Source organism: Copadichromis virginalis, linkage group LG11, assembly GCF_057382275.1.
Source record: "Copadichromis virginalis isolate Kocher_CV1m ecotype Utaka linkage group LG11, C_Virginalis_male_GT1.1, whole genome shotgun sequence".
NCBI lineage: Eukaryota > Metazoa > Chordata > Actinopteri > Cichliformes > Cichlidae > Copadichromis > Copadichromis virginalis.
The window spans coordinates 39,961,125-39,975,146 of NC_140628.1; the positions used below are offsets into that span (position 1 = coordinate 39,961,125).

General features: G+C 49.7%; 1 protein-coding gene across 1 annotated transcript in view; it reads left to right on the plus strand.

Moving 5' to 3' along the window:
- The window catches only part of col6a4a (collagen, type VI, alpha 4a), a 65,376-nt gene that overhangs the window by 50,311 nt on the left and 1,043 nt on the right, over nt 1–14,022 (plus strand). Inside the window, 17 exon segments of the mRNA XM_085472501.1 lie at nt 117–179; nt 567–629; nt 707–757; nt 854–889; nt 1,923–1,985; nt 2,069–2,131; nt 2,694–2,729; nt 2,813–2,849; nt 2,929–2,940; nt 6,964–7,457; nt 9,757–9,844; nt 11,201–11,842; nt 12,030–12,117; nt 12,301–12,458; nt 12,461–12,493; nt 13,229–13,423; nt 13,779–13,826. Coding sequence (XP_085328627.1) covers nt 117–179; nt 567–629; nt 707–757; nt 854–889; nt 1,923–1,985; nt 2,069–2,131; nt 2,694–2,729; nt 2,813–2,849; nt 2,929–2,940; nt 6,964–7,457; nt 9,757–9,844; nt 11,201–11,842; nt 12,030–12,117; nt 12,301–12,458; nt 12,461–12,493; nt 13,229–13,423; nt 13,779–13,826 — 2,170 coding nt within the window.

A 14,022-nucleotide genomic window follows, 5' to 3' on the forward strand; every position in this document is an offset into this window, starting at 1 on the left:
CGAGCGGAGATTTATGTGAGGCTCTGTGACCGACGGGCTCTGTCCACGGTGCATTCAGGGATAATCAGGTAAAAGGGAACTGTGTGTGGCTCTGACTCTGCTGGTTTTTCCTCCAGGGTGGACCAGGTCCCGCTGGAGACCCGGGCTTACCTGGACGGATCGGTGGTAACGGACAGAAGGTGTGTGACATCATCATCGTTTAACATCTGATAAACGTCCCCGCTTCACGTCAGATAAGATCACATTTATGAGAATAGCTGACGAATACTCCAAGAGGTCAGATGAAGAGATTACATCCTCCACAGTTTCCACCCAGCAGGGCCTGAAGGCAGGAAGTTGGTCATACACGTACGTCCATACAGGGTACATGGGGGGGCGTGGCCACCACAATGTCATCAGCTTTAATTGTGAAGCCTCCAGGTTAGCCTTCTAACCACAGTTATGGGTAAATGCCAGCTGGCCTGGTTATCAGTCTGCACCCACACATATAGAGACAGGGGGGTTAATCCAGTTGGTGTGAAGGGGGAGGTTATCTTCACCATGACAACCTGTTGTTGCTGTTAAAGGGCCAACCAGGCGATCCCGGTGATGAGGGCGCACCAGGACCAGACGGACCCCGAGGAATGCCGGTAAGGAGCCGAGAGCCCGCTCTGTTCAGACAAACAGTTTGATTGGATGTCAGTGGCGCTGACTGTCTGTGTTTCAGGGTCAGGACGGTCGGGATGGTTACGGACCCGCGGGCCCCCGAGGTGCAAAGGTGACCCTTCATAATACACAATCCTGTATTTCATCCTTCTGCTAGATCTCTGCTTCACATTCATAACAACGTTCACGTTCTTGCCGTGTCTTGCAGGGCGATCCCGGTTTCCCTGGTTACCCTGGTCTTCGGGTGAGTTCACAGCAGATCAGGTTGAATCCATCCTGGCATTAAATCGCAGTAAACACGCAGACAGGAAATGAAGGCGGCCTGCTGGGAACGGATCAGAAACGAGTTAGGATCCAAACATCGGAGCGTTTTCAGGCTAACAGAAGTCCAACGAGAGTTTTTAAGTCCACCGAGTTCAGGAGCTGACAGAGCTCCACGAAAATGCTGCGAACACGAAATAATCTGCGTGTTTGCTGCGATGCACGTCGAAGCTGAGCAGAAACTCCTGCAGGTGTAAAGCTGATGTGTGATTCTGCTGTTCGCTCTGAGAGTGACGCAGTGAAATCGGCCTCTTGCTCTCTCACATCATTCAAACGGATGCAAACAGCAGGTGCTGCTCGCTCGCGCTGCTTCGGGACGACAGCGGGTGTTCGTGGCGCGGACCAATCAGAATGGACCTGTGAGCTCAGCGGGTTCAGAGATTTCACTGCAAACGTATCAAAGCTGCACTGAAACTTCAAATACTCACAGACGGTAACACAGAAACACTGTTTAGGAGCTCTTCAGTGGATCGAGTCATTGCAAATAAACATTTATTTCTGCTGTTGGACGTGTTGAGGTGGGAGTGTGTGGGCCGGACCGCCTGCTGGAGCCTCTGCTGGTGCTGCGTGGCTGCAGCCCAGGACCCTTTAATCTTACTGCTCCTGTAAAACTAATACAAGCCTGCCTACACTGGTGGCTCATAAACACCTCGCCGTGCTGCCTGCAGCTTTCACACATTCATACACAAAAGGTTGACAGCAGAGCATCACTGAGCTCTCACAGCTTTGTGGTAAAGTCGACTGGATCCTTTTCGAGGATTTATGAGACAGGCCGCCTTAATAAATAAGCACATTTTCAGTTTTACTCGCTGGTGTTTGTCCAGAAGCTTTTGGAGGCCGGAGATAAGAACGCTCTTGTTTATTCTTGGGATGAGTGTGGTCAGGAAGTTGACTTGAGGGCTTGTGTTTGAATTTGGAGATGCGTTACCTCACGAGCCGTGTTTCTTTCTCTGCAGGGCGAGGAGGGGCTGCAGGGACCGAAAGGATATCCAGGGCCCAAAGGGAACCGCGGCCGAGGGGTGAGAGTCCACTGCTCAGATAACTGAATCAAGCTCGGTCTTTGAGTCCGTCAGTGACGTTTGTTTGTGATCCCGTCACGTAGGGTAACGCGGGTTTGCCAGGAGAGTCAGGAGTCCCCGGAGAACCGGGATATCCGGGACACAGGGTGAGTGTGGAAAAGCTTTAGGAAGCTGCCGACTTCATGCTGCACAAACTGAGCGCCTGGAGCCAGAAAGATCACTGGATGTGGATTAATTTATAAGAAAACTTTTTAGTTTTCCTCTAAATCTATTTCGTCCTCTCTTACAACGATAAAGGAAAATGTATTTTTTACCCAAACTTAACTCTAAAGGTTAGTTTAAACAGGTGCAGAGGTATTTCTGTCCTTTACAGAGCTCAGTTTTCTCGCTGTCTTGTTTAAAATTACTGGAAAATCCTTTGTGTGGTTTTTAAAGATCTCTGAGCTTCACGCAGCGTTTGGGGTGGCTGTAGCTCAGGGCACCTACTAACCAAACGTTGGCGGTTCAGTCCTCGTCTGCTCCGCTCTGCAGGCCAAATATCCGTGTGCAAGATCCTAACCCCAAGTGCTTCCATCGGAGCGCGAATGTTTGATAAAAGACTTTACACGAAGGGGTGAATGAGGCAAAAGGTGTCGAGATCTTCGTTTGTTTGATCAAATGTGAGGAACATTCTTCTGTCATGTTAGTCAGATATCACACTGTTCACAGGGCCCCCGAGGTTCTCCTGGAGGCAAAGCCATGACTGTAAGTCCACCTTAAACCCACCTCACCCACATTAAGGAAACATTAGTACAGGATGTAATCACAGGTCTTTCCTTTTGACTCAGGACTGTCAGCTGATCACCTACATCAGGGACAACTGTGGTAAGACTTCCTGACATCCTCACATCATCTCAGGAAATGAAACCTGCACGTCTCTAAATGCTGTTTGTTTTCCCTCCAGCTTGCTCTGCTGGTACGTGTCTCCACTCTAACAGTCAGGTATCGTGGTGAGTACAGCTCAGCAGCCACGTCCACAGACTGGATCAAAGATGGACACAGCTGCACTCTCTGAAGCTTCAGCATTTGATTCAGCACAGTGTTGTTGTTGTGATTCTTCTCCTCAGGATTTTTCCTCATTTATTGCTGTCGTTAGTGTCAGGATGGTGAAAAAGGTTTTCTTAACCTCCTCGGACCTGCGTCCACATATGTGGACATCGCATTTTGGGATGTCTAGACGAAAATAATTAATTTTACTCTACAAGGGCCTGATATCCAGTTACGAGGACGTTATACTGCCACTGTTCTATCAAAATTTAAAACTAACGTCCTCACATGTGGCTCTTATTTGTCTCAGAAACAAAAAATGGAGGAAAAATCCACTTTCTGTATGAGACACCAGAAATGATGACGTCAGCGTATCGAGTATAAAAACATCTGTTAATGTCACAGCGACTCATGCGGCTACCACGGAAACTTGAGCAGGAGGAGTCCCAGGAGTTTTGCCTGGAATCGCGTTTGTGGCCTTGACCAATGATGTCTCATGTTGCTGAGACGCTCCTGCTCTGTACAGACATCCACTCACTGTTTTTCTGGCCTACCCATCTGTACACCCAGAAATGCTTACAGGTTACATGACAGGTGAGGTCCCGTTGGGTACGTTCTGCCTCTGCACACATAAAGACCACAAAACAAATGTCCAGACCATCCATCCATCCATCTTCATCCGCTTTATCCGAGGCCGGGTCGCGGGGGCAGCAGCCTGAGCAAAGAGGCCCAGACCTCCCTCTCCCCAGCCACCTCCTCCAGCTTATCCGGGGGAACACCAAGGCGTTCCCAGGCCAGCCGAGAGATATAATCTCTCCAGCGTGTCCTGGGTCTGCCCCGGGGCCTCCTCCCGGTGGGACATGCCTCGAACACCTCACCCAGGAGGCGCCCAGGGGGCATCCTTGTCAGATGCGTGAACCACCTCAGCTGGCTCCTTTCGATGTGGAGCAGCAGCTGCTCTACTCTGAGCCCCTCCCGGATGGCCGAACTTCTCACCCTATCTCTAAGGGAGAGGCCAGCCACCCTTCGGAGGAAGCTCATTTCTGCCGCTTGTATCCGCGATCTCGTTCTTTCGGTCACTACCCACAGCTCGTGGCCATAGGTGAGGGTAGGGACATAGATCGACCGGTAAATTGAGAGCTTCGCTTTTACACTCAGCTCCCTCTTCACCACGACGGACCGGTGCAGCGTCCGCATTACTGCAGCTGCAGCCCCAATCCGTCTGTCGATCTCCGGCTCCCTTCTCCCATCACTCGCGAACAAGACCCCGAGATACTTGAACTCCTCCACTTGGGGCAGGAACTCATCCCCGACCCGGAGTGGGCACTCCACCCTTTTCCGGCTGAGAACCATGGCCTCAGATTTGGAGGTGCTGATCCTCATTTCCGCTGCTTCACACTCGGCTGTGAACCGTTCCAGTGCGAGCTGGAGGCCCTCACCCGATGAAGCCAACAGAACCACATCATCCGCAGAAATCAGAGATGAGAGTCTGAGGCCACCAAAGCGAAAGCCCTCCGCCACTTGGCTGCGCCTAGAAATCCTGTCCATAAAAATTATGAACAGAACCGGAGACAAAGGGCAGCCCTGGCGAAGCCCATCACCCACCGGGAACGAGTCCGACTTATTGCCGGCAATGCGAACCAAGCTCTTGCAACGGTTGTATAGGGATCGAATGGCCCGTAGCAATGGGCCAGACACCCCATACTCCCGCAACACCTCCCACAGGACACCCCGAGGGACACGGTCGAATGCCTTCTCCAAGTCCACAAAACACATGTAGACTGGTTGGGCAAACTCCCATGCACCCTCAAGTATCCTGGAGAGGATAAAGAGCTGGTCCAGTGTTCCGCGACCAGGACAAAAACCGCGTTGTTCCTCCTGTATCCGAGGTTCGACTAGCGGACGAACTCTCCTTTCCAGCACCCTGGCATAGACTTTCCCAGGGAGGCTGAGGAGTGTGATCCCCCTGTAGTTGGAACACACCCTCCGGTCCCCCTTCTTAAAGATGGGGACCACCACCCCAGACCATGTGAAAAACACGTCCAAAGTATGTCCTTTAACATGGGTTGGGTCATTAACCCACTGAGCCAGGTTAAAAGAGTCCGTTAAAGCAAGGAAGTCTTTAGCAAATGAGTCATCCTTACAGCAAGTGTGTATGTTAAAATCTCCCACAATGAGAACACAATCTGGTAATTCTTTGTTTTTACATTCATCAGGTCCCAATCAGCCCAAATATCAAAGAGAAATTTAAAATGCTGCCATGTGGGACAGCTGTGAATATTTCCACCCCTGATAAGCTCAGCACCCCACAGGTCTCTGTACTGGAAACACACGTCTCTCTCTCTGCACCACTACAGTGGTCTTTGAGCATCTTTGACTCATTCGCAGATGTATTTTTTTTAATTATACAAACTTTGCACAAAGAGTGATGCAGGTCCAATCACACGTGGCGTGCTTGGTGTCAGGCTGCAGCTTGTGTTGGGTTTTTTGCACTACTTAGAAACCTGCTGGGCAGCTGTACTGGTGCCCAGTATCCACCACAGCCACCTCTTAGCTCAGTTTCTGCTCAACCCAAAAATCTTTCTCCTTTCAAACGTAGGGAAGAAAGCAGCAGTTTAACAGCAAAGAAACAATCAGCCAAACGCAGATTTCCTGTGTGACCTCGACCTGAAACACTGTCAATGGAAAATTGTATTTAGTAGTCAGTATAATCTTTTAGTGATATAAGTTTGCATATGGTAGAATACTGCGTGTAGTTATTTGTATTAGGAAATATGCAACCATGTATACTTAGAGGCATATAATTAATTGTGTAGTGACAGGATGTGTGATCTCTAGCAGGCTGCAGGCTTGGTGTGCACTCCAGGAATGCACCCCCACGTCCTGGGAGCATGAGAGGTTGCACCTTGTTTTATTGCTTTAACATAGCTATGTCTGTTTTAGTCTAAGTGCCTTTTTGTGTAGATGAACTGCTGGACTTCCTCGCCGTGTTATCTAGGGTGAACCATCTAGGGTGGGGGAGACTACCCTCTTTGTGACCAAGGATGTACCTTTTGTGCTTTCATGTTATATGACCCTTTGATCAGCAGGACACACACACACACACACACACACACACACACACACACACACACACACACACACACACACACACACACACACACACACACACACACACAGAAGTATAAATAAAGACCGGGGCAGTTTCTTAGCGCGAGTCTCTGGAGGCTGCCCTTGCTAGCAAGAAGTTCTGTGTGTTTCTCTTCTCTGAGTCTTTACTGAAGAAGTGTTTTAGAATGTTTTCCCTAACAAACACTTTCATTAGAAAGTATATTTAAGTATAATTAAGTAATTAAGTATATTTAACCTCCTAAGACTCTTTCATAGCATGCATTTTTAATTCTCTTTGCTATTGGGACTTTATGGTGTTTGATAGGAAACTATAAAGTCACAGTTGAGCAATGATGTGCACAGGAGCAAAATGAGAAACAACAATATGGCTCCTGTGAAAGCAAAGCTTAGTATTTTTGTCTAAACAACCCAAAATGTGACGTCCCCATATGTGGACGCCAGGTCCTAGCAGGTTAATGAACTAGTTTTATTTTTATGGCTTCACTGCAGAAACAGGAGCACCAGGTTGTATCTAAGAATTACACAGATGTTTGGTCTCCGATGGTATGAGAGCAGCTTTGCATGAGCAAACAGAGCTGAGGTTCATCAGTGTGGACGTTAGCATGAGAGGCGTTCACAGCCTCCCTTTGATAGATGCTGCTGGGACTGCTCACCTTTACCCCGACTCACACTTCTGTGATTAAAACGTTTAGCTCTACAGTTGTAAAATATCCTTTATGTAAACAGATTCGTATAATCCGATATAAACGTGACACCAGCCTGGTGACTGATGAACGGGTGGCTGCTGAAAGTTTAACACAAGCTCCTCTTTGCCCGTCAGATCAGTCGGCGTGCCCGGCCTACCCCACCGAGCTGGTGTTCGGTCTCGACATGTCTGATGACGTGACCCCGGGGGACTTTGGTAGGCAGCGCTCCGCCCTCCTCTCCCTGCTGAATGACATCAGTATCGCAGAGAGTAACTGCCCGCACGGCGCGCGTGTCGCTGTGGTGGGATACAACACCTACACCAAGTACCTGATCCGCTTCCAGGACTACCGGCGCAAGGCACAGCTGCTAGAGGCCGTGAGGAACATCGCCCAGGAGAGGACGTCCAACAAACGGCAGCTGGGCGCCGCCATGCGCTTCGTGGGTCAGAACATCTTCAAACGAGTCCGAGCAGGAATAATGATGAGGAAGGTGGTCGTCTTCTTTTCTAGCGGGCCTACAGAGGGCGCTAACGACATTGTAACGGCCATGATGGAGTACCGGGCCCTCAACATTGTTCCAGCGGTCATCTCTCTGAGGAACACTCCCGATATTGAACAAGCCATGCAGGTAGGTGTCATTTACCTGCAGCTACCTGCAGATGTTTTTCATCCAGATGTTGACTGAGTCAGTCTCTTCAGACTGTTTTGCCTTCGGTCTGAAGCGGGGTGCGGGTTGCACATTAGCACAGGACTAAAGGAATCGCAGCAGTTTTCCCAATCCTTGCTGAAGCTGGAAAACCGATTACGAAATCCAGCAGGAAAGTGGAGCGGTGTCAGCAGTAGGCATGAAGAGGGAGCTGAGCCAGAAGACCTGGAAAGAACCACATCACGAGGAAGATGAAGATGTGTTTCCTCTTTAGGAGACATCTGACGATAGTGCTTGAAGTGCTGCTCCTTTACTTCAAACAAACTTCTTAAATAAAGCCTCATTTATACTAACTCTGCCACCATTTAGATTTCCTGAAGGCTCTGAACTCTTGGAGGGAAAATCCACTTTCTGTATGAGACACCAGAAATGATGACGTCAGCGTATCGAGTATAAAAACATCTGTTAATGTCACAGCGACTCATGCGGCTACCACGGAAACTTGAAGAGTTTCTGTGGAGCAGGAGGAGTCCCAGGAGTTTTGCCTGGAATCGCGTTTGTGGCCTTGACCAATGATGTCTCATGTTGCTGAGACGCTCCTGCTCTGTACAGACATCCACTCACTGTTTTTCTGGCCTACCCATCTGTACACCCAGAAATGCTTACAGGTTACATGACAGGTGAGGTCCCGTTGGGTACGTTCTGCCTCTGCACACATAAAGACCACAAAACAAATGTCCAGACCATGTGAAAAACACGTCCAAAGTATGTCCTTTAACATGCGTTGGGTCATTAACCCACTGAGCCAGGTTAAAAGAGTCCGTTAAAGCAAGGAAGTCTTTAGCAAATGAGTCATCCTTACAGCAAGTGTGTATGTTAAAATCTCCCACAATGAGAACACAACCATACTTAAAAAGAACGGAGCCTAGGAGATCAGCAAAGTCCGTGATAAAACATTTGCTATATTTAGGCGGTCGGTAAACCACCACGCAGAGTGTGGTCGTGGATGCAGTCATCCCCAATAACTGGACTTCAAAACTAGTGTAGGTAGGTGAGGGTAGCTGCCGAACTGCATATGAATTTTAAAAACCGAGGCTATGCCGCCACCCCTACCAGACCGGTGCAGGGGAAGAGGAGAAGGTGCCTAAGTTAACCTCCTGGAAGGAGGGAAAGAAGATCAAATGTCCAGGCTGGCATGTGGGTAGCCGGTGCTCTGGCTTTAAAGTAGACCCTGAGGCGAACGCGACGGCCGCTCCTTCTACCGCATTTCCTGTAGCGTTTCTTGGTTAGGAAGAGGTAGGTGGAAGAAGCCGGTCGGAGGGTCCAGTTGGGGCGCGGTGGCGTCGCCCAGATTCCAGCAAGGATCAGCCCGAGAGGAATGGGAGAGTCTTAGATTTAAAAGTGTTTGCCTGTAATCAGTGCTCAGCCATTAGATGAGCATACAACTAAAAGGATCAAAAATACAATGCCAAGGTCCGTAAAAGAGCGTAAAGAGGGTAAAAAGCAGCGAAACAGATACAGCCGAGGACGGCAAGCCATGTGCACCGGCGCCATCTTGGCTGTAGTTTGCACCTTTATGAATCAATACAATTAGTTCCTAGTTAGAAGCTGTCTGACAAAGTAAAGCAGGCTAAAAGATCACATCACACCAAGACCTACAGAAGCAGCTGAAAACAAAGCCAGTAAGGTCACAGAGACATTTCTAAGGCTGTGAGACTCCACAGCGAGAGCCATAATCCACACATGGAGAAAACCTGGAACATGCTGAACCTTCTCAGGAGCAACTGGACAAGCGAAAGACTCCAAGAGTGCATCAACGATTCAACCAGGAGGTCACAGAAGAACCCAGAACAACATGGCCTCCGTGGGAGCGATCCCAGGAGAAAACTCCCGCAGACCAAAGACATTAGGACGGGGATAAAGAGTTTTCCAAGACGCTGTACTACATATGTTGAGCAGAAGTGATGGACCGGGACCGGTGCTGCCTTTGCAACTTTCCTCTCTCCAGGAGAAAGTAAAGCATGAGCCACTGATGGTGCACCTCCAGGGCCGCTCTGCTCTCCTTTCACTAAGATCAAACTAACACATTTCACACGTGGAAACATCAGGACAACATCCGGCTCTGCAGAACAAACAGCCGATGCTTCACTGCGAGCGTCTCTGCAAACAAAGGAAGCTCAGATTCAATCACTTAAGATCGTTTGAGTCTGAACAACGATGTCTAATGAGTAGATTTCATTGTAACCTTGTACTCAGCGCTTTGTTCAATGTTTCCCATCAGGTTGATGACTCGAGAAACTTTGTGTTCACGGTGCTGGGAGAACGGGCCACTGGGCTCAGGAAGGTCAGGAACTGCGCCATCTGCTACGGTGAGCATCGTTTTCTGCTCTGATCTCTCTTCTGACTTTTCGTGGTTGACAGCGTAGGCGAGCAGAACGCTGTCAAACTAATACTGACTCCTTGTACATGAAAAATGAGCCCACTGCAGTCTTTTTACCAAAGAACGTGTTTTCAGTACTCGGGGTTGAGAGTCAGTGATAATAAATGCATAATGAATGATCTGATGGATCTGTGTGCACAGCAGGGATGGGTATCGTTTAGGTTTTATCTGATACCGGTGCCAAATCAGTACTTTTGAAACGGTGCCGGTGCTCAAACGGTGCTCAAACGGTGCTCAAACGGTGCTCAAACCGGTGCTTAAAGAATGGAGAACACAAAATTGGTCCAAAAATCTCTCATGTTCAGCTGTTTTTTGTAAAAAGATAACAATGTTAGCCTTTTCTGCAGCTATGGGGCATATATGGTATCACTCTTGGCTGGAAGCAGTGCTTAAACAATGGAAAAAACACAAACTTTGTCCTAAACCTCTCATGTTTAACTGTTTTCCACTTTTTCTTTGGTCATTTTAGCCTTTTTGGCCAGGGTGAAGGGAGTATCTGCCATCAAACAAGAAGACAGCCGCATGTAGCTATGATGATGTTTGCTAGTTCACCTTACATGCATTAATGTAATAACGTGGTTAGCCTACTCAACGTAAATTACACACGAACAACATTAAGCTACTCACGCAGAGAAGAACGGCTGCTGCTGCCATCAAATACGGCGCATTTCTCGGCTTTTAAAAAAAACGCTATGCGTCGCCAGGTGTTTCATCAGATTCGAGGTGTGACCTCCTTTGACAGTATCACAGTATCAGCTTAAAGCACTTGTTGCTGCTGAGTTTGCATATTTTGCTGTGAAGTACAGCCAGACTTTGGACCGCTTCGCCTTGGACATTTTTAATCTGTAGCTCTGCTCTAAAAGAACGTACGTACCTGGGCCCGCCTACTATCCTCAGAAACGTAAAATGATTGGCTAGAAGTGTATCACAGCTCAGGAAAAAAAAGCACCGAAATGTGCGCTGCTTTTCGGTCTGGTTACTACCGTTTATGATGGCACCGGACACCGGTACCCATCCCTAGTGCACAGTGCCAGTGTGTGCTGTGTTTCCTGTTGACCTTTGAACCCATGGGTAACAGCACGCTGGCTGATATCAGAGCACACTGTTAGACCTTCCATGAGGTTCAATAATTAGAATATGCTGGCGTCTTTTCTAAATGCTTCTGTGCCACAGCATCCTGGTTCCTGTCGAGTAGTCCGAGATCTGATGTGCACAAACATGACGGGTCACTTGTAGCTTTTGTAGCTTCCTGTCATCAGCATCACGCTTTCTGATGTCTCTGCAGACCCCTGCAGGCGTGCAGAGGAGTGCACCTTCATCCAGGAACCAGTGCTGCCTCAGCAGGCGGATGTGGACCTGGTCATGGTGCTGGACAGCTCCAGGGAGATCCAGGCCGATGAATACGCCGGTGCCCGGCAGCTGCTGAGCTCTGTGGTGGAGCAGCTGGCCGTGAGTCCACAGCCCCGCCGAGCCGGCCGCCAGGCCCGAGTAGCTCTGGTCCAACAGAGCACCAAGGTGGAGTTCGGCCTGCAGACCTACCAGAATGCTGGAGACATGAAGACGTACATGATGCAGAACATGCAGCAGCAGGGCGGCTCTTTGGCGCTGGGACAGATGCTGGACTACACCCTGAGGGAGGTGCTGCTGAAGGCCGGCCAGTCGCGCAGCAAGAGGGCCGTCCTGACTGTGGTGGGCACCAAGACGGCCTACAGAGACCAGGCCAAGCTGCGCTACATCTCCCAGAAGGCCAAGTGTGAGGGGGTGGCGCTGTTTGTGGTGACGGTGGGTGATCGTTACAACCGGACGGAGGTGGAGGAGCTGGCCAGCGTGCCGATACAGCAGCACCTGATCAGACTCGACAGGCTGAAGGCCGACGAGCAGGGCTACGCCCAGCGCTTCATCAGGGTCTTCCTCTCCGCCCTCAACAGTAAGATGTTTCCCATCTGCAGCAGTCAGATTAGATTACTGGTGTTCTGGAACACCTGAAGGAAGGGGTTATTATCATTTATCATTTCAGACTTTGCTTTAAACATTCACGGTAACCATCAGTTCCTTTCCCGTTTCACCGCAGAGTATATCTCACCATCACTGTTTTTGTCCCGTGATTGTTTCAGAGGGAGTCACCTCGTATCCTCCTCCCTCTCTGAGGCGAGCATGTGACCAGCTGGGCGGCCAGGAGGGAGGACAGATATTCATAACGGGGTAAATCACACACTCGCATCGCCATCACGTGGGCCTCAGCTAAAACGAAAGTTTGCAGCTCCTGAAATTTCTAATTCTTGGTTGATGTTTGACTTTGGGAGAATCAAGAATTGTTGTGCATTAGGAAGCTGAAAGGCTCTCACATGGTGATAGTGTGTCCACACATGTGGTCGCTGTGTTCAGTCAGGGCGTGGCACAGCTGGAGGACGTGTTTGGAGAGGAGGTGGAGGAGGACTTCCAGGAGCAGACCGGAGGACAGATTCAGACCGGGCAGTTGGACGTCATCGACGCTCTGATCAGAGGAAATGGCCAGAAAGTCATCTCTGACACGCACGCCAAAGGTAGCCGCACACACGGCACAGACACACTGCTGCAGGTGAAGGACCGCTCTGACAACGCCTTACATAATGGCAGGGGTACACGACCTCTGACCTCTGAGGTTCAGCAGGAAAACATTCTTTATTTGTCACATGCACGGTAATACGAGTACAACATATACACAGTAAATGAATTCTATACAATAGAGGACGTCGTGTGCAGGGTTCAGACAAACTCTTTTCATTAAAGTGTGTACAGATGTTCTCTCCTTCAGCAGCTGCACAGATGTGGTGGGCATGTCGCGTGTCATGTATGCTTTAACCTCGTGTCTTTGTTCGACTGCATGAGCAGCGGGTCTCAGCCACAGACTGTACATAAAAGACGGACGTAGCCTGCATTCTCTCAGAGGCAGTAAAAGCAACTCAAGGAGGCGGACCATCATCACGTACAGGAGCTCGGGGTAGGAGGGTGTGCTCGTTTGTCAGCCATGATGGATGACAGAGCTGATGATGGAATAAAGGTTGCTAACAACAACACTGGCTCAGGTGGATAAATTCTGGTTTCAGAATCTGAACCCCAGAGTTGCAGCCGACTGCTCCGTCGCTGTATCTTTATGTTTGAAGGTGTTTCTTGGGGCCGAGGCAGTATGGTCACAGTGGGGAAAAATTGGCATCCCTCCCTCAAAAAAGAGACTTTCTCCCAAAGCTTCCTCCTCCTGAGTCGCCCCCTGCTGGTCATCAGAAGGAATGCAGGCGTTCAGTCAGTCTGTGCTGGAGCCGCTGCCTGTTTGTAGTAAATGTGTGTGTTCTGCTTTCAGCCCGGTGTCAGCTGCCCGCTGATATCGGCAACCAGTGTAAGAAATACGCCACAGCCTGGTTCTTTGACACAAACGTCGGTGCATGCTCTCGGTTCTGGTATGGCGGCTGCGGCGGCAACGCCAACCGCTTTAGAACGGAATATGAATGTTTCCAGACATGTGGGAACCAGCGTAAGTCCAGACTGCACACAAGCTGACCGCTCCACGTCTGTGGACCCACTAACCTCTGCTATCAGCGGACAGCTAACAGGATGCTCTGCGTGTTGCTTCCTACTAAAGTCCTCTGTGGTCGCGCTGATAACACGCCCTCTGCTACTGCTGTCCACGCTCAGACTCCGTCTGCACACGGACATGCATACACATGTATGTACGTGGGGGACAAAGGTCACAGTAAAAGCGACGCTCTTCTTCTCACGTGCCAGTACTTCCTGCTCAGTGACAGAACACGCCGACCTGTGAGAAGCCCTCATCACTGCTCGCCTGCACAGCTATCGCCTCTCTGACTTTACTCTGTCCTCGCTCGCAGATCCCAATGTGGTGGAGAAGACTCTGCCTGCCAGCTTCGCCTCTCAAGGTAAGACCCGCCTGTGCGATGGACAGCGGTGACAGCTGAACAGTGTGAGCGCACACACGATGTTTGTGCCAATAAATACAAGTTAAAAAAGGCAGCGAGAGAGAAGGAAAGAGGAGGAGCTATTTCCCGGTTGTTCTAACAAGGACGAGCGTGCATGTTGAGATGTTTCGGGTCACGTCTCGCTCTGCAGTGCTCT